Source organism: Bactrocera dorsalis, chromosome 5 (genome assembly GCF_023373825.1).
Source record: "Bactrocera dorsalis isolate Fly_Bdor chromosome 5, ASM2337382v1, whole genome shotgun sequence".
NCBI classification, from domain to species: Eukaryota; Metazoa; Arthropoda; class Insecta; order Diptera; family Tephritidae; genus Bactrocera; species Bactrocera dorsalis.
Window position 1 is genome coordinate 27962896 of NC_064307.1, and position 23447 is coordinate 27986342.

Here is a 23447-nt window from a genome sequence, read left to right on the forward strand (position 1 = left end):
ATTATTATTTTACATATTGAATTATTATAATTATTTTATTAGCTCTGTCTAATACATACATATATAGTTTCATGTGCACTAATGACGTACATATTTTTTCACCACATTTAATCAGTTATGCTAATCACTGGTATACCGTGTGGTATGAGTAACTTTCCATTGTATCCAATTTATTAACCGAAATTATAAACATAAACTAATTAAACAATTTAAAATACACATTGGTGTATGTGTATGTGTGAAAACTTACCAAAATTATATCCTGTGGCCGGTCACACCTGCTGCTGCACTAATTCATGCCTTTATTAGCAAATTATTTTAAATTATGTCACTTGTTGGTGCTGTAGTTGATTCGAGTAACTGTTTGTTGCTTCACTTGTACATACATATGTATAAATGTAAATTTATGTTATTTCATACCTATTTTATGCAGTATATTGTATTTGAATTTATCATATATAATATCAACTGACAACTATTTTCTTGTTCACAACTCACTTGAAAGTATATCGACTGCATTCTAAAACACTACTAAATTCTTGTTTTTTACTCATAGCTGTTCAGCATAAATCACTTGCAATAATAATTTAAATGTTTGCGGAATTATGTTTTTTTTTAATTTTTTTTATTCACTAATTTTTTATTTATTCATCATAAATATAGATTGTTATTTAATTTTAATTTTTTTTTATTTTCGAAATTCACTTTTTTTTGTTTTTTTGGTAACTTTGCTTTTTATATTTTCTCGATTGCATACTACTTGCATATAATAATTAATTATTCGTTTGTTTTTGTGAATATTTCTTCTTGAATTTAAAAGTTAATCTGTAAGAATGAAATAAATTTAGACTTTGTCACATAAATCTTTATAAGTAAAACAAACTTTAAATTAGAAATATACAAAATTGAGCGAAAAATTAAAATTTTATGTGATTTGTTTAATCTAAATGTATATTTTTAAATATTTTATACAATGTTTAAAGAATAAATTTAAATGTATTAAAAAATTTAAAAAAAAAATTTATATTAATTTGTACTTTATAGACATTTATTACAAGATTTTTCAAAAATTTGAAATTAAAACAAAAAATGAAAAAAAACACTTTGTAATATTAAATTTAAATTTTATAACTATTTTTTTTCGCTTTTTATTGAAAAAATATAAAGTTAAAAAAAGAAATAAATTTTAAAAATATTTAAGAAAAATTTTAAAGAATTTTTAATGAGTTAATAAAACATATATGCTAACTTACATATATAATTTTATATAGAACTTAAAAATATTTGATGTTTAAAAATTTTTTTTTAAATTCTTTAAAGCAAGTTTATAAAAAAAAATTTAAACATTACTTATAAAATTTGTTTTTATAAGAAATTTTTTTCCACACTTTGTAAAAAAAAATATATACGAGGGCTGTGTCCGATAAATAACCGACGTAACCATGATGCACGCGACTTTTTCAAAATTTTTTTTTATTTTTCTACATAGTCTCCTTGTAACTCCACACACTTCTCCCAGCGATGCTCCCATCTCTGCAACCCTTCCAAATAGTACTTGGCGTCTTTGTCTGCAAAATACGAGTTCACGAAAGAGATTGCCTCCTCATTTGACGAAAATCTCTGGCCGCCGAGCGCAGTTTTAAGTTGAGGAAACAAAAAAAAGTCGCTTGGTGCTAGATCCGGTGAATAAGGTGGATGGAACCGCAATTCGTAGATTTTCGCCATGGCGACTGTTGAGGTGTGAGATGGTGCGTTGTCTTGGTGGAACAAGACTTTCTTTTTTTGCAAATGTGGCCGATTTTTCGAAATTTCTTCCTTTAGCTTGTCCAATAATGATGCGTAGTATGCTCCTGTTATAGTTTTTCCTTTTTCAAGATAGTCGATAAAAATAATTCCATGGCTGTCCCAAAAAAACACTCGCCATCACTTTCCCAGCCGAATACACAGCTTTAGGTTTTTTTGGGGCTGGTTCCCCCTTTTCAATCCACTGTTTAGATTGGATTTTTGTTTCGGGCGTATAATGATGAATCCAAGTTTCGTCTACAGTTATCAATCGGCGCCAAAAACTCGGTCTTATTGCCTCTAAACTGAGCCAACAGAGCCCTGGAAATGTTCATGCGCGCACGTTTGTGGTCTAGCGTAAGCAAACGCGGCACCCAACGCGCGGACAGCTTTCTCATGCCCAAATATTGGTTTAATATGTGACAAACAGTTTCTTTTGACATCTTCATAATATCAGCTGTTTCCCTAACTTTAATCCGGCGGTCTAGTACCAATTGATGAACTTTAGCGATGTTATCGTTAGTGGTTACAGTTTTTGGACGCCCAGGACGTTCATCATCTTCCAAGCTCCTGCGACCACGTTTAAATTCAGCTGCCCAAAATTTTACGGTGGTAAACGATGGTGCAGAGTCACCATACACAGAGTCCAGCTCATCTTTGATTTGTGAAGGCGTATTGCCTTTCAAAAATAAAAATTTAATTACAGCTCGATATTCAATTTTTTCCATTTTGGGGAAATCACCGAAATAGACTCACAAAAACGACTGTCAACAGATAATTGCGCAAGATAAATTTCTGAAATTTTGGCGAGTAGCTATTATAATATGCACAATTTGAAGTAGAAACTTTTTTTTCAGATGTGCCGCTAGCTTCACGTTGAGGTCGGTTATTTATCGGACAGCCCTCGTATATATATAGTTAAACAATTATAGTTATCGCTTTAACAAATATATTTATGAAATTCGTATTTCTATATATTTTTAAAAATATTTTAATAATATAAAAAAATTTAATAACTAAAATCAAAATATTTAAATACAAATAATTATAAAAAATTTTTTACCAATAAAGTTTAAACTAAACCGAATTACAGCCGACATTTATTAAAATGTAAATTTTTGGTAAAAATTTTATAAAAATTTACAATTATGCATACAAGTATAATATAAAAATTTCAAAAAAATTAAGCAACTAATTTTTAAACTAATTAAGTTTTAATACTAAATAAATAATAATAAAGAAAATTGGTTTACGGCTTTTATACTTTAATTATGGGATTTGAGTTAATGTATGTTACTTCTTCAGCATAGCTGTCACTATTTTTAGAGAAGCAAATTATTGTCTTGAAAATAAAATATATAAAAAAATTTAATATATTTTCAGGTAAAGCTTATTAGAACGTGTGAAATAACAAACCAATTAAAAGAACAGCTTATAAATATTTTTAAAATATTTTTCAAATAATCTTTTTAATTATTTTTTTATTAGTTTTTATTATTTTTTTCTTTACTGAAAGTATTTATACGAAAAAAAAAATAATTCATTGTGGAAAAAAAAATTGAGAAACAGAAAAAATCGATAAATAATGAACTAAAAATTAAAATACTTAAAGTAAACAATTTACTGAAACATGCTGAAACCATTAATAATAACGCAGACACATTTTCCCCACCTACCAATCGCAGTATTACATAATAATTTGAAATAATTACACCCAAAGGATGCTAATAACGCAGCACATCGCTCATTATTTGACAAATTTAGGGCGCTGCCACATAAAAGCAGTCTAACACACACACATACAAACGCAAACAATGCTTAATCCTGCGTTTTTTTCCAACATTCGTCTTGCAACTCCTCGCCGGCGCATGAGATTCATGGCAAATGAAGATGGACAAGCTAGACTTTCGCACAAAATTCAATCACTCGAAGGCACTTCAAGGTAAAACCAACAACAAAATCCACTTTCCTTTTGATGAAGTCGAAAAAAATGAGAAAAGATGAGAAAAAAGCGAAGAATTAAAATCAGTTTAAGTTGCTGTGGGGCCCCAAGGTAGGAATTTTGCGCGTGACTGCCCAAACAGCGCCCACGAAATGCCTGGCAGCAAAAGGGATTTAAGGCACTAAGCTTGCCACAGACTACCACCCGTTTGCCGCTTGCTACACGCCCGTCTGCTACGCTTTTTCTCTTCTTCCATACACCTTTTTCCCCGCTTCGATGCCTTACTTCGCAATTCGCTTTGCTAGCATCGTTGCTTATTACTCTTTGTCAGGTGAATTTGACCAAAACGTGAAAAGCTTGCTAAACCAACTTTTCTGCGACCACTTACAGCACACACACACATACACGCATACATGCATAGTTGAGCAGTTACTTGCATGCCTAACGGTCTGCTTGGCAACCTGTCTGTCACTTCAGTTGTCTGCCTGAATGATTGAGCAGACGCAGCAGTCATTGGTCATTCGTTATTTGGCATATGTGTGTTTGTGTTTACCTTTTTTATGCTATATTTGGTTGGTTGTATGCAAGTACATGTGTATGTATACGTTTGTGCTTTCTGCGGTTAAATGCAAAGCTATTTCATGGTAAAAATATTCAAAAGGCAAATTGAAATTGAGTGCGCATTCTAAAGCAAACAGTTTTTGATTTGAATAGACAAAATAAGCTGGAAAATGAAAGTTCTACTAATCATGAGCAAACACAAAATAAAATTGGTTCAACTGTAAACGGTTAGTTGTGTCTGAAAAAGTTGAGAAAAAATAATTTTTAACTTTCGACCTCTTGCATGGTTTCTTTTTTTTGTTGTATCTTTAATATAAATAGTCTAAATACAGCAACATTTCATTTTATCATTTCACCATTTTTCCAAAAATATTTTTCACAACTAAAGTAGTCAACACTCCAGCACTTTAATCATATCAAATCTCAAATTTCATTAAAAATATTAATTTTTATAGAAAGAATATAACTTTACTCAGCGAAGGTTCATAAATAATTTTTTTCTAAGCACTTTTTCTCACAAAAAACGAGGTCAAGTTCAGCAAATGTGTTTCAAGGTCGCCAAATTGCATACTCGAGCGCTTTTGAAAGACATCTAAGGCGCGACGCCCACAAACACGCACTCATATGTATGAGTACAAAGGCTTGGTTATTCTATACACTCAAGCACATAATTAACATGTAATTTTCACATATGCTTGCAATCGTGCACTTATACATACATACGCAAACACACAAGCACTACATATACACTACTATATCACACTTGAGCTTGAGGAACGCGTTGGTTAAATTATGGTGTTTGTCAGCACATAAGCGACTAATTCAAAGTTAAAGCAAAGAAATTGTGGATCTTTCATTAAGCAAGGATTGTGTACAATATATCGACACCTAAGCAAACAAAATAACGTAACTTCACTTTTCATAAGTTTACAGGCGAGGGAAAACGATAAACAGAAGCAAAATTTGAGTTTTGGTTACAAAATGGTTATATATCGGTTATATCTACCTATGTTGTAGTGAATCATAAGTAATAAACAAACTGAATTTTGATTTTCTTTATGATACTTTATTTTGCTTTTTAGGTGACGATATAAAACTTTCTCTTTTTCTTTCAGTGTTGTCTTGTTTTTTTTTATTAATTTTTTTTTTGTACAAATGGCTCTATAACTCGATAGTATTAGATCGCTTAGCAGGTGGTAGTTCGGTAAGAAAATTATTAAAATAAACCTTTGATAATAATTTTTTTAGTAATTTTTCTAGTCATGACATGACTACTCGTTCACCCTTGAGTTAGGCATCTCTATCCTCTTTACTGGTTTACCACAGCACACGTCAAGCCTATAACAATAAGCATCTACACTTATTGCTGCCCAATTCCTTTAAGCAAATCGCAACAGTTTTCCGATTATAAACTGTTTTGCTGGATGTCGGAAAGTTGCCGGAGGCATTGGATTACTTAAGCCGTCCTCTACACTCATATAAGCTCATACTGTAGGAAGTTAGTGATAACCACTAAAAAGCAAAGATCCCGAAATTTCTTTCACTGCTTTAGCCAAAACTATGTATGTTATTTTATTTGGCTTATTGTATTAACAGTTTTTTCAACTCTACTCGTTTTTAATCAAATAATCGGAGTTATATTTCATTTTATAATTAGATGGAACTCAGCGCCAAAATTACCTTTATCTACCCTTTCAACCTTAGAGCATGCAAGGGAACCTTAATCACTTTCATTCCAATCAGAATGCTCTTCACGACGTGGAACATCATACGACATGGTAAAGCATACCAAATCAACTTCATTTACCTACTCTTAAAAGCCACGACTGCTAACAAATAAACACAAACCCCAAGAAATAAGAATGCAAGCGACTACGGATATTTTTAAGGCACAAAAAGCAGTAAACTGCACCCAGCTAGTTAAACTTCTGGCTATAAATCCAGCACGCCGAAGAAAAGGCAGCGAAAATCACCTCACAACTGGCAAATGGCCAACATAGGGGGACCCAGCCAATAAAAGATAAAGTTCGTTATGTCGACGACAATCAGCGACCTATTATACGAACTGAGATCGGGGCAGCTATGCTTTAAAAGCTGATCCGGCGTAAAATAGTGGCCAGATTTTAGTGCGAAGCAAATTTCAATATTAGTTAAAAGCCGTAATGCCCCAATTAACCCTCTGACATACGAAAGGAAAAAGCTTTGTGAGCTAAAGAAAACGTCCGAAAATAACAAGAGCACAATGGAACAAATAAAGAAAGATTTAATAACAACATGGCAACAAAAACGGGAGGATGAAAGTCCCAGCAGATGGACGGCCAGACTAATATTTAAAAGACCTGAACTCAAGGCCAAGATTATGGACAAGCCGTAAGTGCGAAGAAGTCGACTTTTGCACAAAGTTCGGTTAAGCATACTTCAAAAAGGACCTCCACAGAATGCGAAAAGTCGAAGGGCTGTCATGTCTATACAACGACGCAACAGAAGACGAAGTTAAACACTCCTTATTTGAAAGTTAATCGTTATGCCCTTTGGCCCCAACTACAGACATCAATATGACACGATATCTTTTAATACAATTTTTTTCAATACCGAATTACTTCTGAAAGGATTTGCACTCTTCACTTAATATATTAATTTAAAGTTGTGAAATATGGGAAGTAGACATGGCTTTAGACGGATTCCCCCAAAGTTCTTCTCAAGTAATCGCTTGATCAAACAAAAAGTTACTCCTCAGTGTTCATTTATATATAGTATATAAATATTATATATAAAACCATATCTACCTCGAATAAGACAAAAAAACTAAACAAAAATCGCATTATCGGAAAATCTTTCAATTTTATACATTTTTTTTTTCATTTCCTCGAGAGTCACTTAAGTTATTGCATGTGTGGTTTAAAATAACTCCAAAGTATATGCTCCATGTACATGTGTTAACCCAAAATCTGCTTTACCTTATTTTGCCATTAAATGTGTATACATATATCACATCGATATGGGTCGCTACTATGGAGTGTCGATTTCCAACACTTTTATGTATGTTTTACCTTTCCTCTTAAAGCAATTTATGCTGAAGCAACCATCAGCGAGCTTGGCTCTTTAGCTAGTGCAATGGGCTAACTGATATGGGCATAATTTTCATATTACCTGCTTTTAAAATCTTTTTATTTTCTTTCTATTTATACTATTGTGTCACATAAAAATTGATGTTGACAAAGAGAAAATCAAGAGAGCCGAATGAATAAGCAACATAAGGTTAAACACACTCATTGAAAAATTTCTTTTTCGAAAAAACAGTTTTTTTTATTTTTATTATACAAAAGGAGAAAGAGAAAAATTTGCTATTGAGCATTTAGAATTAAATCGATTTTCGATTAACTAATTCTATGAAAAAGAGTTTTGACTTGTTGTTAGTGGTATACCATATATGTGTGTATGAATATTACTTCCAAAAATGTGGCAGCAATTCTTTTCACTACTAAATGTGTATTATTTGATATTATAAAAGATGACAATGCGTAAAATTCCTTTTGTATATAAATAAAATAGTAATAAAAAGTTATTTAGAATAGGATTCGTCTGAAGAAATTGGAAATTTCGTTGGTTTTTAGTTTGAAGATATCTTAGAGTCATTATTGTATACGAATTTAGATACGCAGAACTGGCTTCTGAAAGTTAACATATTTGGTAAGAAATGAAAAGAAGAACAAGAGAAAAGGTTAACACCCTTCAAAGTTGCATTTTTTTTATAGCAAACAAGATACAAAAACTGCTTATTCATATGTTGGTGGGTCAATTTGTATGGCAGCTTTATGCAATAGTAAGCCGATAACGGCGGTACACTACTTCACTTGCAGAGCGATTAGAAAACCGTTACTGAAACTCGTGAGCATTAAATTTTCAATGCTTCATTACGCACATCGCTTTGCTTTAGCCTTCGCTCCTGCTTTTAATACAGAAATCCATACAAAGACGAGACTGTAGTGAACTTACAGTGTTTGGCGAAGAACAAAAAATGGATTCACTTGGCATATTCATTTTTTTTTTTGCACAAAACTTTTTCTATATCGTTTCTAAACTTGATTTTTTTCGTTTTGCTTATGAAAGAGGTACTTTCTAATGTTCCACCACTTCATTGCACTAAAAATTTCACAATAAAAAGTTAATATTTCGAATCATAAGAAAAACACGGAATTAAAGTTAACTACAGAAAAGTAATTTAATTTGCACAATAATTTGAACTTAAAACTTGAAGTTTAAAATATCTGGGCATTATGACGCCAAATATTTTTTCAACGCAAAACTTTTAAAATTATTTTTATATGAATTTTTTTTATTTCAAATATTTTTTTTTATTATATTGTATTAAAGATTTTTATTTTTATTTCCTTTGTTTTGTCACCAAGTCATATAGTTTTTTTTTTTCATTTTTTAAAGATTTATACTTTATATATAAAATTTAACCAATTTTATTCGTAAAGTTAGTTCAAAAAATTAAAATTAAATTTTTTTCTTAAGTTGTTTTCATCTACTTTTAAGCACAAACTATTTTCAATTTATAATTAATTTCAAGTTTTTTCTTTCATACTTTTATTTATTTTATATTTTTTTATGTTAAAGTTAAATTGCCTTTTTATTCAACCGACAACCAATTTTTCAAAAAAATTTTTTTATTTATTTATATTTTCTGTATAAGTTTACTTTAGCAAATATTTTTTGAAATGTAAAAAAAAATTGTTATTTTTTTATTTCAATTAATTTGCTAAAACTAAAAGAAAAAATTTCCAGATTTTCTCATAAATGCAAACAATCTTCAATTTTGCATTATTTTATTATAATATAATATAATATAATATATTTTATATAATTTTTTGTATGTTCTATTTTTCAGAAAACAATTTATTGATTTTTATTTTCTTTAAATAAAAAAATTTATTTAGCTAATCTTATTTGAAATATTAAAAAATAATTTTAACCAATTTTATGTAAATTAAAAATTATTTGTTTTAATTAAATATAAAAAAATTAAAAATTTAAATTTTTAAATAAATTAATTTTATATTAATGCAAACTATTTCCACTTTAGAATTATTCTGCTTGTATTAGTTCCCGCTTAATATGTATAAAATAAACATTTTTCTTTCTTAAAAAAAAATTTTTTAATTTTTGTTTGGTTTGACAGAACTCCTATTTCTTGCATTGAAATTTAATTTGTTAGAAATTATCAAATATTTCTATTATTTCAATTATTAAATTTATTATTATAAATTAAGATGTATATTTTTCTCACAATAAATGAATTTTATTGTGATTAAAATTTAAGGAAAACAAAAAATTGGAAACAAATTTTATTGAATTTATTAAATTTTTTTTGGAAAAAACTTATTTAAAAACTATGAGCTCTATTACTATATTTTGTATAGTAATTTTTCTTTTTCTTAAATTAATTAATTTTATTTAAAAAATTTTAAATAAATTTATAATTATATATATTTTTAAGGCCAAATAAATATAATTTGTATTTTAAAGAATTTTTCTTCATTATATAATTTTTTTATTTTTTTTTTTATAATTATATTTTTTTATAATTTAAAATTTATTTCGAATCTTTGCCAACTAAAGATCTTAAATAATTTTTTTACTTCCCTGGAATTTTTCCTAATTATATCTTCATAAAGCGTAAATAATGGCAGTACAGTTTCCTTTAATTTATTTATTATAAATTTAAGCTATTAAGCATTTTTTATAAATTTTTAATTAGGAATTTCATATTTAGTTATATGTTCTTAAAGCGGAAATAAGGATTGCATATGATATTTTGTTATTTTAATTTGATTTTTTGTTCCTTCAACTATACTTCTTTTATAATTTTAAATCGCAATTAATTTTTTATATTTATGGAAAATGTTTAATAGGGAATCCGAAATCCTGCTTTAGTCAGCTGTTTAGTTAAATCACCTTCAAAATTTAAAAAAATAATATTTTGGAGCTTTAACTTAGCCATACGGAATCGAATTGGAAAAAAATCTAATTTGCTTAAATAAATATATATAATATGTATATAAATTGCTTGTCATACCAGTAGAGATCCTGCATCAAAGCCACTCAAATCAGCAAGCTTTGCCAGCAATAAATAATTGGATTAAATATAAAAATTATTATTTTAGCAAAATTATTTAATATCAAAATTGAAAGCTGCAACAAAATCACTAAAAGCAGCTTTAAACTCCAATTCTAACGGTACACCCTGCAATATAGTCACAATCACTGGTTTTCAGTTAATCATTTTTCCATTTTCACAAAAAGCACTTTTTTGAAAATATCGAAATAGCAACTTTAACAACTCCACAATTCACGAACTTCAGCTTTAAATTTTCCTTTGACCTTCATTCACGAAAAACTTCAGCAACTCCGCACACTGCACACACATACATGCATACACATATATTATATATATATATAGAGTATATATATATATATATTTTTCTATATTGACTCTGCGTTGCACAGCGCTGCTTTCCAACTTTGTCCAATAGCTGCAGGCAGCAATTCACCGTTCTTTATGACCCAACACTTAGTCACTTGCCAGAAGAAACGAAAAATACATACATATATGTATATATATAAATATCTCTACGTAAGGATAAGCGGAGCACTCCTTGAGGCAAGCCTTTTGCTAACACACCTTTAAAGCAATCGCACACGGCTACAATACACTAACACCACTGCAGCAGCACTAAAGTTTCAAAGTATAATTATACATTTTTGCAAAAAGCGCGTATCACCAACACCTGCGCAACACCACCACCACCACTAGCACCGACACTAACACCAATACTAACGCACTGACAGGTACACTGCTGCCTGCTGTTGCCACAGGAACACACACATGTGTATGTGTGTGTGTATGTACAATTTGTCTCCACTGTTCGCAGTTCTGGCTGAGTTCACTTTCCGCGTTCAGCGACTTATCCTCGCAACGGCTCGACTCGAACTGTGCCAGTGATTGCGAAATGTCGGTTCAGGCTGTAAGCCTGCCTGAAACACCGCACACCTACACACACACACACACAAACACACATACGCGCGTATATGTATATGGGCGCTCTCACCAATCGCCTTGCCATGCACGGGCCGTCCGTCTTCGTCCGCGGCTAAATGCTTAGCGCCACACTACGGTTTCGTGCGGACTCCTGTTTTCGACATTCGTTCGCTGCTTGTTTTGCTTGCCATTCCCATGTAGAACGCACACTCGCTTACTCACGGCACAAGGCGTTCGGCTCGCATTTAGTTCGGTTCGTTTGGTCTCACGGCAAAAGTCCTGTTGCTCCTGTATTTACTCCGTTTACTGCTCCGCCACAACCACCTGCCCCCCGGTCGAAAATCAACAGCCATCAAATACTAATATATTCCAAGGAAGTACATTGTTGTTGCCAATTTTGTTGTTATTCGCGTGTATGTGACACGCATACATTGATAGAGAAGCAACAGTCGATTTTCTGGCTGTCCCGGACAAACTGCCGATTGGGAGCGAACGACAAAAAATATACTTATTAACTCTCTCACGAAGAGAAATTGTGTGTTTATTGAGTTTGCAATATATTTCTCTTCAGCTTCGGCGATTTCTCTTAAATGTATACAATCAACAGTTTAGAAATTCACAACGATTTGGTTAGACTAATTCAAAGTAACTAGAGTTACAAAAATATATACGCGGCTCAAATGCTTTAGCTTTGTTAAGTCTACCCAAAGGTTATATAATCCACTCCACTGGATATTTTCGTTTTGCAAAAAAGTAATGAAACAAGAAAATCGTTAACTTCGCAAAAATAAACGATTTCTTACAAGAGCTTCATTCCGATAATTCAGTTTGTATGGCAGCTATATTCTGATCCTATATCGGCCAATCCGACAAATAGCAGTTTCTTGCTGGGAACAGGATGTCAGAAACTGACTGAGTAGCTCGCTTTCATACAAATACCCGAACTGAGGGTCAGGCAGAAAGACGGAACTATTATAAATCGACTAAACTCATTCTGCTGATCACTTATACATATACAGGGTTTGTCCGGAGAAAAATAGGACTGAATCTATTTAAAAAAAATTAGTTAATTATTGAACTTTCAATATGGGCTAAAAGGCATCACGGAAGGCAATTTGGCCTTGAGAGCCGAGGTGCATGCCGGTTGGATCCAATTTCAACGGTCCTTTCAGGCAAGGAAACAAAAAAAGTCCGGAGGGGCCATATCTGGGCTGTATAGCGGCTGTGGAAGAGTTGGAATGCCGGCCTTGGTTAGATAACAGTTCACAAGAATGACGATGTGAGCCGTGGCGTTGTCGTAGTGCAACTTCCAAACGGCTGCAATGTCTTGTCGGATTGACTCTTCGTTTGAGTCTCTAGAGGAACAGAATTATGATGGACGATGCCTTTGATGCCAAAATAGACAATGAGAATAATTTTAACTTTGGATTTATTCTTCTGGTCTTCATCAGCGACCTCTTCCTGGCCTAGTAAGCCTGTTTGATCATATCTAACGTCTCTGTCGCAGATTTACCGAGTTTCACACAGAATTTAATCCTGTACCAACGAATGCTGCATTTTCGGCGAAAATTTTTGTCCTGACTCTCCAGGTACTCAGACAACTGCCCAACTCTTAATCATCATTAGCTAGGAACGCCCTCTATCGAATCCAGTTGGGGCTAAACCCTGTATATGGTTTCCGACGTTATCTCCTGGGGTTTGCAATCTCCGCTCCGCTTAGCTATCCTTTTTGGTAACAGGTCAGTTGAAAAGTCCCCAGCCTGACACATATGTAACGTTACTAGATTGGAATCCATGGCGAAATGAGGCCCGAAGACGGTGAACGCAATGGACGCCCAAAATGGGTTGTTAGCGGAGAATAAGCCCGAAGGCTTGCATCGATATTTAAAAATGGATGAAAAATGTTTCCTTAATTTCGCTCCGAAGTCCAATCGACAGTCATCTGAGTGGACTGCACACGATGAACCCGCTCCAAAGCGTGTAAACACGTAATAATCGGCTGGCAAAGGTAATGCGTCTGTATTTTGGGATTCCCATTCAGATATTTTAATTGACTGCCTTGAGACAAAAAGGACCATCAGCGACTAGTTATTACAAGGTGTGATATACTTTGTGTAATGCTCTTCCACAGTAGCAACCAATTTTTGTTATGCCGTTGTCATGGTCCATCCACCGTATTCCCCAAAATTTCATATTAAAACCTACACCACGAAAATCTCAAATATGATAGCTGAGATTGCACAATTCTAATTGAATTTAGAACCCTATGATTTAGAAAGAAATTTCACTGAATTTGAAAATTTTAAAGCGATATTTGGGTTCTAGTCAATACATCTCACCATTCACTATTAGATATGTGGGCCAACTCTAGGCATCCTTTTGAACAAAATATCACAAAAAAACTAGCTCATATGATAATATAAATCTTAGGAGACTTTTCATTCCTATGTTTTCCATTTAGAGCTTCGTAAAAGCTCAAAAAACGTTCCTTTTAGGAAAATAAAGTGAGCCTAAAAATCATATGCGCAGATTGTCTGGCAATTCAACACCAACTTACGGTATAAACTCAGCACAAGCATTTACTTCCAAACGACTCTCTTCGATTTAAGCCTTCAGCCGGGAAACCAATTGAGAGCAAATTTACCCGAGCGCTGGCAAAATGCGCAACAGGGGCATTAAAGTCGTGTGTATGTGCACCAGAACATATAGATAAAAACAACAAAGTTAAAACACAAAAAATATTAAAAACAAAAACAACAACAACTTAGCCATACGAAGAGTGTATACAACCAACATAAGAGCATTTAGGTATGCGTAATGGAAAATGAGTGCGAACGCCGCGGAGAGTTTCATTCATGGACACAACGCGTTTCAGGGTGTGCGCGCCTAAAAGCATGCTGCAGCTGCTGCGTAAAATGAAAACAATAACAACTCACATACATACACACAGCCAGTTGGCGATATTCAACTGGTTGGTGTACGCCCGTGAGGTGCTGTGGCTGCTAGGTTTTTTGTTGCCGCCACCCAGCCAACCCGCTCCGCATGCGCCACCATCATCCCCGCGTGTGTTGGCAATGAAATAACAGCCAAGCGTAACATTGTAACCTCCAAACGTTGTAATGTGGGTGGCCGTGAAGGGCTCACAACTGCGTGGCGAAGCACGATTCAAGCGACTTATGTAGATTGTGAGTGTCTGTATGTGTGTGTGCCTACGCTCAGTGGTCTGGGTGAATTCTTCAAGTTGTTGCTTCGTGTGTTTTTGGTGTCTTGATTGTAGCTCAGTCTTTCTTGTGTATTTTCGCGATGTGTCTGCCACCCAACAGCCACTGGAAGTCGACACGGCAAGCAACAGGAGAAACTGGAAAACTTGGCCAAGTCAAAAAAGAAAAAAATAGCATAAGAAAATAAAGGAGCAATCTGGGGAGGGGGAGAGCGCATACTAAGATGTTTGGAAAAGCGCTTGGCATACAGTAACGAGCTTGCAAGAAGGAGTATGTACATGGTATTCTATTTTCCACACAGTTTGTTTGTGTTTCTGTCTTCGTATTCACAAAATTTGGTATTCAAAAGAAAAATATAACTGCGGGTTGGATATTTTTAGTGCTAATATGTGTCAAAATTCAATAACGGAAACTTCTACAATTTTTAATCTATACTAATTATATAATCTCAAGAACAGTTCAATAAGCGCGTAGCCTACAAAAGAATAATGATAACAAAAAATTTAAAAAATTTATCCATATAGTTTTAGCTCAATACACTTCACACCGCTTTGCTCTAACTCTTTTGAAATGTCTTCTATTAGAGTGGAAGAGCATTTCTGCTTCCTTGAAAAGGGAATCAATTCGAGAGAAAAAGAGTTATTTGTCCCAAACACACGGTTTCTCCAGCGTGTAGAGGTAGGATTTGCCCGCGGTAAGGCATGCCATTGTAAGAGACAACTAAAATCTAATATGCACTATATGAGTTGCTGGCTTGCCTCAAAATTTCGTCATAGCATTAACAGAAAAAGGGCTATAATACTCAGCTCGAACTGATATTATAAAACTGGAATGAGATTCCTTCTAATCAAAAGACACTAGAAGTTGAAGCAACAAATGTCATCAGTCATTGGGTTGAAGGGGGCTCAACTAGCAGTTGCAACAGCTACAAAGTCCGACCGAAGATTAAATTTGGCACCAAGGAGAGCAGTTAGCCCTTGGGGCTCGCACCAATCTGCTCATTAGGTTTGGCTCTTTGAAAACATTCGTGGCGGCAGTGCTTTAAACCTAAAGGCAGGTAAAATTAAAAATTCAGTTTAGTGTGAAGTCGCACTGCGTCAGGGTGCCGGACCCACAGCACAGCACAGGTTTTAGGTCAGCTTCGAACCCCGATCAAGGTGGAAAATGTTTCCCTTCTTCCGGATCAATTGGTACGAAAAAATATATGCTTAACTTCTATTGTCCCAAAATCTGGCATAGTAAGACCATTGCACACTCTTCCCTTATGCAAGCAGTCGATTTACATCACATCTCGCAAATTCCAGAAGATGCTTGTGATAACTTTTTTGTCGTTATAAGCGTCCTTGCTTTCTTTAGAGCAGTAAGGTGGAAGTCATACGTACATGAAGTAACGAGTCTAAGCTCTCCCACCCAACTTCACTGGCGATTTGGTCGCGAGCATTCATCAACCGTGCGATGCGCTTGATGGCTTCAATTCTTGCACGAGTTGAATTTCATAAGTCCGCAAAGCAATACCCTTCCGAAAAATCTTCCATAGAGTAGATGCAAACACCTCCAATTGTTGCGCCCGTTCGCGGATGGACTCACAATATAGCGACTCTGAGGAAGCGTCTTATGCACTGAGGGTGCAAAGCAATTCTTCGAATTACTGACTGCCCTGGACGATTATATTGACAAAATATTGGACGCAACTTGGAATGCGTCACTCGTTATGCCGAAGTAAATTTTTTCATTATTACATATCAAACCAAGCTAAGTATCAATCAGGGAACCGCTGCCAAACCGACAAACTCCAAAAAAAGCGCAGCAGTGGCCAACTTTCACGATCGATTTACGAGCAATCAAAGACTACCAACAAATTTGAAGGTGAGGAACTGCACTTCCATTACTTGATGAAACACAAAAACAATAACTCATCAATTTGAAGATAGCGCTTACCTAAAAATGCCCGGAATTTGCAACTGAGCACGAGCAATTATTGTCTATCATGGCGACGCTCGGTCTCATGTTGTAAGATCAGTTAAAAATTGTTTGAAAAACGCGAACTAGGAAGTTTTACCTCACTCACCCTATAGCCCAGACTTGGCACCTACTGACTACTATTTGATCCCGACGACGCAGGTCACATTAGAACGGGAATCAAAAGCTGGCTTGATTCATTCTCGGTGCAGTTTTCTTGTGTTAGAGTCCACAAACTAAAAGTCAATATTTCTGGTAACTGCCAGTTAAGCACCCTATAATGTTAGCCAAATCAATTCTATATTCGAAGTGCACTTAAAATAAAATCATTCGTGCGGTTTTCGTGAGACTTTATTTTAAGTAACCCCAACTCATTGACACAGCGAATTCTATTTTCCAAATTTCCATTTGTCCCCTTTTAGTCTTATTAATCCCTACGAACCCACAAATCTAGCCCACATTAATAAGCTTAAAGCGCCACTTGTCAACAGGTGTTCCGACAGACATTCGCTTCCAACCAACACAACTTAACTTAGGCACACACGCGCCAAGAATAATAAAACGACGAGCAAGTGCTCGCGCACTTAACAGCAGCACCGATACCGCCGCTTCAGTGACTTCCACCACCTGAAGGAGGCATCAATCAAATCCAAAAAATAACAAAAACAAGAAAAAACGTTAACTTCGGCTGCACTGAACAATAACACCCTTCAGACATAATTGAAAAATATTCCATACAAGAACTTGTGAAGATATCTTGACGAATAAAGAAGTTTTCCATACCTGATTCAGGACCGGATCTTGATAAGTCAGTTTGCACCGAAGCTATCGGCGGTCCCGACAAATGCGGAGTTTTTTATGAAGGAAGGGATGTGTGCAAAATTATAAGTGAGGAACTAATTCCGTACAGACAGACAGACATACCGAAATGACCAAAACCGTTTCGGCGCGTTACAGTGATCTTTTATTAGTATATACATTATAGGATTTTAGACAATTTCCTTCTTTGTTTTGCAAACTTCGGCAAACTTAATATACCATGTTTAGGGTATAATAATGCCATCTCATATTTAGTTGGACCATGGACGACAGCCAAAAAACATCACCCCCCCCCCAGCAGTTAGAACAAAGTGCACACTCTCACTTGAGGGTGTCTTTGGTATGCGCATATAAAGGGTGATTTTTTAAGAGCTTGATAACTTTTTTAAAAAAAAAAAACGCATAAAATTTGCAAAATCTCATCGGTTCTTTATTTGAAACGTTAGATTGGTTCATGACATTTACTTTTTGAAGATAATTTCATTTAAATGTTGACCGCGGCTGCGTCTTAGGTGGTTCATTCGGAAAGTCCAATTTTGGGCAACTTTTTCGAGCATTTCGGCCGGAATAGCCCGAATTTCTTCGGAAATGTTGTCTTCCAAAGCTGGAATAGTTGCTGGCTTATTTCTGTAGACTTTAGACTTGACGTAGCCCCACAAAAAATAGTCTAAAGGCGTTAAATCGCATGATCTTGGTGGCCAACTTACGGGTCCATTTCTTGAGATGAATTGTTGTCCGAAGTTTTCCCTCAAAATGGCCATAGAATCGCGAGCTGTGTGGCATGTAGCGCCATCTTGTTGAAACCACATGTCAACCAAGTTCAGTTCTTCCATTTTTGGCAACAAAAAGTTTGTTAGCATCGAACGATAGCGATCGCCATTCACCGTAACGTTGCGTCCAACAGCATCTTTGAAAAAATACGGTCCAATGATTCCACCAGCGTACAAACCACACCAAACAGTGCATTTTTCGGGATGCATGGGCAGTTCTTGAACGGCTTCTGGTTGCTCTTCACCCCAAATGCGGCAATTTTGCTTATTTACGTAGCCATTCAACCAGAAATGAGCCTCATCGCTGAACAAAATTTGTCGGACGTAAAGCGCGAAACACATTTCGAACCGAACACTGATTTTGGTAATAAAATTCAATGATTTGCAAGCGTTGCTCGTTAGTAAGTCTATTCATGATGAAATGTCAAAGCATACTGAGCATCTTTCTCTTTGACACCATGTCTGAAATCCCACGTGATCTGTCAAATACTAATGCATGAAAATCCTAACCTCAAAAAATCACCCGTTACATGTTTGTTGCCCGGGAGGCCTCCAGTCTGCAGGCGGCTAACTTTCAACACTTATCTGTTTGTGTTTCTCGCGTTTCTTTGGTTGTTATTATTTCGTATTTGCATAGTGCTGCTTTTCAATGGACGCCTGCACGCTACAGTTCTTTGCAATATTATTTTTTCGAATACAGAAACGAAGTATGACAATTAAGTAATGAGACTGATTCCATAAAAACCGTATATTTGAAAATTATTCTACAATTCTGCCATCCCCTTCAAAGTAGTCCCCTTGGGCTGCTATACAGCGATTCCAGCGCGTTTTTCATGCTTCGTAACATTTCTGGAACGCTTACCCTCGTCTCGGCCGCCTGAATGTCCGTAATCGACTCAAAATGGGTTCCTTTGACCACCGATTTTGTTTTAGGAAACAAAAAAAAAGTCACAGAGTGACATGTCGGGCGAATAAGGCGGCTGTTGCAACACGGCGATCCCTTTAGAGGCCAAATACTGGGACACGCTGAGGCGGTGTGGCACGGCGCGTTGTCGTGATGAAGGATCCAGTTTCGAGAGATGTCTGGGCGCACCCTGTTGACTCGTTTTCGCAATCTTTCGAGTACTTGGCAATAGTAGACTTGATTCACAGTCAGCCCTAAGTTTTGCGTGGAAGTCCTCAAAAGTCTCAAACAAAGGGTCAATCGGGTCTGACAAGACATCGCAGCTGATTGGAAATTGCATCACTACAACTCATCGGCTCACACCGCCTTGCTTGTGAACAGTCTAACCAAGGCCGGTATCCCAACGCCTCCGCAGCCGCCCTACAGCCCAGATGTGGCCCCCGGGACTTCGGCATCGATGAATCGACGCAAAAGGAGCCTATTTTATTTGAAAGTTTTTAAAGAGTTATAACGATTGGTTTAATACATTTTTTTAAATGGACTCAGTCCTATTTTCATGACATCCTGGTAGTCGGAAAGTATTGTTTCACAAATGCTACTCAACGCCGTTTGTCGAAAAATTTAATGATTTTGGAACCAATCGTGCTTTCACTTTTCTTATGCACAAATGCTCTAAAATGATTTTCACTAATCCTTCTGATATTCCAACGATGCCAGTAAGAGCTCTGATTGTTAATTATCGATCCTCAAGCACCAATTCCTTTATTTTATACACCTGTCGATTATCAGTTGATGTTGATGGCCGTCGTAGACGTGGTTTTTCGTTTATAAAATAATAAAAATAACAACAGCTACTGCCTCGCCTTTAGGCAACACCTAAAATTAATCGGTTTAGATATAGTTTTATATGTATAAATAATCAGGGTATCGTTTTGTGAAAAACTAAAAATGCGATAAATCCATTAGCAAATACGCCAAAAGCTTTAATTTTCACACCCAAGATCTCAATCGACCATTATCAAACAAATTCTGTAGGGGAATTTATCCTGATATTTCTATGCTACATTTTGGAAGTGGATTGGAATGCACGCTTACTTCCCATACATTAGAATTTTAAGTTTCCACATTTGTCGAATTGTCGAAATCGCACTATAACTCATAATAACCCAAATTTCGAATATGTCATTAAGTGTCTATGATAACCTTATCGAAAAATCAATAAATCTGTAAGGCATGTTATTGAAATTCAGAGAGTATTTAGTTCTCCCAATAACATTGTGCGTTTGCGAGAAAAATGGGCAAAATCGGGTAAATTCTTCCCCTAGCCACCATATACTCCATGTGGCACTGGTACGAACTTTAGCCGAGCTTTGTGGAGTTTATTCGAAATCAGGAAGACTTGAGTCAGCAGCAAAATTCTGTTTAATTTCGTTAAGAGCTTCCTCATGTTAAAAATACATCGATAAGTTTTACTTCTAGGTGAAAATTTAAGTCCACAATGCTTCATGAGATACTCATGCTCTCGACCCAGATGCCCTTGAAAGCTGTAAGGAAATAAATATCATTAATTATCTTCAATATTTTATAGTAACATGAAATAATACATTTTCCCTTAGTTAGTGGGTTATGAAGCCCTTTTCCAACATGTTTTTTCTGTCTCCGTTAAGTTCTCTTGACATGGTCCCTCATCAGAATATCTCAGTTGAAATCAAACCAAAAAATTGCCTCATAAATTGCTGTCATCAATATTGGATATTTGTTTTCTAACCTCAATGTCGTGGTATTTGAATAGGAAGAGATCCAAAATGCACACACATCAAAAATAAAACTTGGAAATCTTTACTTCAAAATTTTTTATTTAAATTAAAGGTAAACGAAAAGGTCGATAACTTAAGCGACTGGAGCGAAACCGATACGGCTGTTGCCCATATCGAATTCGGTGTAGTACATGCCAATGAAGATATCACCCAAGATCCAGAAGTCAGTACCCATGTAGCTGACGGCAGGTGAGCACTCACCGTAGTCGTTAAGAATGTATTGTGAGGCAGGTACAAGGAAGGTATTATAGCCAATGACGAACTCCATATCTGGCAAGCTGTCTATCAACGAGCAGTCAACGGAGCCATCACCATCGGGATCAACGATGTTCATGAATACGTTGTAGGCATTGTATGGAGCAACAATGAGTGAGGTGCCAGTATCAGCAATGGCTTGGCAGCCGGAACTGCACAATACCTGTCCGTTCATGGTAGCACCATTCAAACTGAATTGCCAATAACCGGGCTGAGAGACGGATACATAGGTGAGACCGCCTTGATAGAGGCTGGGATCGGAACCACCCAAAATCATTTGACCACCCTGAGAGGAGGTACCATCACGAGCCAAGTAGAAGGAGAACACATCATTGCTCACCAAACCCTGAGACCAGATGTTGTAGAAAGGTGGCACAACATCGTCAACGGCAATCGATTGGAAGGCCATACCCAAAATACCATCGAAGTTGGCGTCAACGAAGCTGGTACCGGGTTCTTGCATAGCTTCAGCGAACACTTGGTTTTGAATGGTGAGTCCAGCTACACTGACGGTATCCTGCGATAAGAAACCAGTCAAACTGCCAGTACCGTAAGCGATGGAGAAGCTTTCACCATTGGCTACATATGTGCTGGAAGCGCTCGAGTCGTATTGGTTGTGAGATTGGCAAGCTTCGTTGCTGCTGGGGCAGGTGGATGATGGCACCCACAAGTTGGATGAGCCAGAATCGAAGAGCACCAAGAACTCTTGTGCCGGTGTACCGATGGTGATCTTGCCATAGTAAGCCATATTCAGGTAATTGTCCAATTGCTCGTCAGCGCTGCGTGGTGTGGCCACATTGTATTTGCTGCGCAAGTAGGCGGTCTCGGTCTTCACAGACTGACGGGTTTGGCGGTAGTTGGGGTTTTTGTAGATGGGTACGCGCACCAAATTGGCCGAGGCCAGTGCGACGCAAATGGTCAGAAATGCGAGGAACTTGAACATTTTGCTGTGTGGAGAGAAAGGAGTAATATTTTCAATACTTGTTTTGAAATTAAATAAATCTGTGTAACTTACTTTCACTTTGTTTTCAATGTCGTATAGCACCTAATGGTGAATTACAACTGTGCCGAAAATTCTCAGACCATCGCTTTTATAGTCATAGCGCGGCGTGTTATCATGGCAAGGTCTCATTATCAACATTCTCAACTGCAGATAATTGGACACTCGAAACTGTAAGTCTATCAATCAAAATATTTTTTTGTTTTGGTCAAACGTAAACTTCGCGCGCACTTTGCGTAGTTCCACGATTACAGCAGTGCGTCTATTGAAGCTTATCGGTTTAGAATGAAGTGGCACTGATTTGTCAGCGTTGTATGCCAAATGAGCGGCTCTTGCAGCAAGCTCTCCAACTTTTTTGCTTTTTTTTAGTAATTACCTTCGGTTGGAAGCGATAAAGAAAAGGAAAACAAGTTACATATCGGAAGGCCTGCAATTAGAAATGAAGCGTGCGTTAATTTTCAACATTGTTGCTGTTGGAAGTCGGCTGATAAGAAAATATCTGCTAATTCATTATTATTATGATAAAATGAGTCGATATTCACTCACAAGGTTCTTAGCATAAAGATGAAGAATACTGTTTATTTGTGTGTGTGTGGGAGTGTGTTTGTTTCAATAGTTTTAGGTATAATTATAGTTTCTTTTGTTTCAATGTTTCAGACTGTTTTGATTAATTACTTACTTAAAGAGATAAATACTTTTCACAGAAATAAGTAAGGAAGGGTCAAGTTCAGGAGTAACCAGAATTTTCATAGAATTCTTTCAATTGTTGAAAAAGAAATCTTGCCAACCGACTTCAAAACACAGTTTTGAGAAAAACGCGTTTGAAGACGGCGCACTTAACCTAGCTAGCTTCGAGCGCTGTTCTCAAGGCTGTGTCTCCGAAACTATTACTCGGATCAACTTGAAAGTTCAGGACAATGTTCTTGAGGTGTTGTAATTTAATAAGACAATTAACATATTTCGATAATAAAGATATTTCGTAAACCCATGTAACCCCTTAAGAATACGTGTCAACTTAATTTTATTAAAATATCACTCATATAGATCAACCCAAACAGTTTGAAGACAGCTGGAAATTCGTAAGTCATTATATAGGGCGCATTACTGGTAGAGTTACACCCAAACTTAGCCCATCATTTTATTTTTAAGAGTCGGGTTAAACGACATATTCGGATATCAACCTGTGTAACAACCTGCCTCATTCATAAATGTTAGCTGAAGTATCACAAACTCAGAATGACGCGGCGTTCTTACAATACTATTCTACAGATAAACAGCCGTGCAGGAGCATATATTTGTTATCTTTAACCTCTGCTATCACATCTTAAAAGAAACCTAATCAACTGTCGACTAATATATTGAACTACGAAAT

General features: G+C 35.7%; 2 protein-coding genes and 1 long non-coding RNA gene across 7 annotated transcripts in view; all 3 read right to left on the reverse strand.

Moving 5' to 3' along the window:
- LOC105228705 (regulating synaptic membrane exocytosis protein 2) overlaps positions 1 to 384 on the reverse strand; it is a 287009-nt gene extending 286625 nt beyond the window's left edge. For all 5 annotated transcript variants that reach the window (XM_049459418.1, XM_049459419.1, XM_049459416.1 and 2 more), the window contains exon 1: positions 251 to 384. The gene's annotated coding sequence lies outside the window, so the exon portion shown is untranslated. The remainder of the gene's footprint in view (positions 1 to 250) is intronic.
- Positions 385 to 733: 349 nt separating this feature from the next.
- On the reverse strand, positions 734 to 11788 carry LOC125779040 (uncharacterized). Its single transcript, XR_007423086.1, has 2 exons — positions 10974 to 11788; positions 734 to 825 (listed from the first exon to the last, which is right to left on the reverse strand). It is a non-coding gene; the product is annotated as an uncharacterized LOC125779040 (long non-coding RNA).
- A 9053-nt stretch (positions 11789 to 20841) lies between these two features.
- Positions 20842 to 22246, reverse strand: LOC105225057 (lysosomal aspartic protease). The gene is made up of 2 exons (XM_011203375.4): positions 22091 to 22246; positions 20842 to 22022 (listed from the first exon to the last, which is right to left on the reverse strand). Exon 2 carries the CDS (start codon positions 22016 to 22018, stop codon positions 20894 to 20896), a length of 1125 nt encoding a protein of 374 aa, XP_011201677.2. The 5' UTR covers positions 22019 to 22022; positions 22091 to 22246; the 3' UTR covers positions 20842 to 20893.
- Between the last annotated feature and the right edge of the window lie 1201 nt (positions 22247 to 23447).

What these genes read in the sequence shown, in the direction of transcription:
- LOC105225057 (XM_011203375.4), bottom strand. Translation starts at nt 22,018, where the DNA reads ATGTTCAAGTTCCTCGCATTTCTGACCATTTGCGTCGCACTGGCCTCG.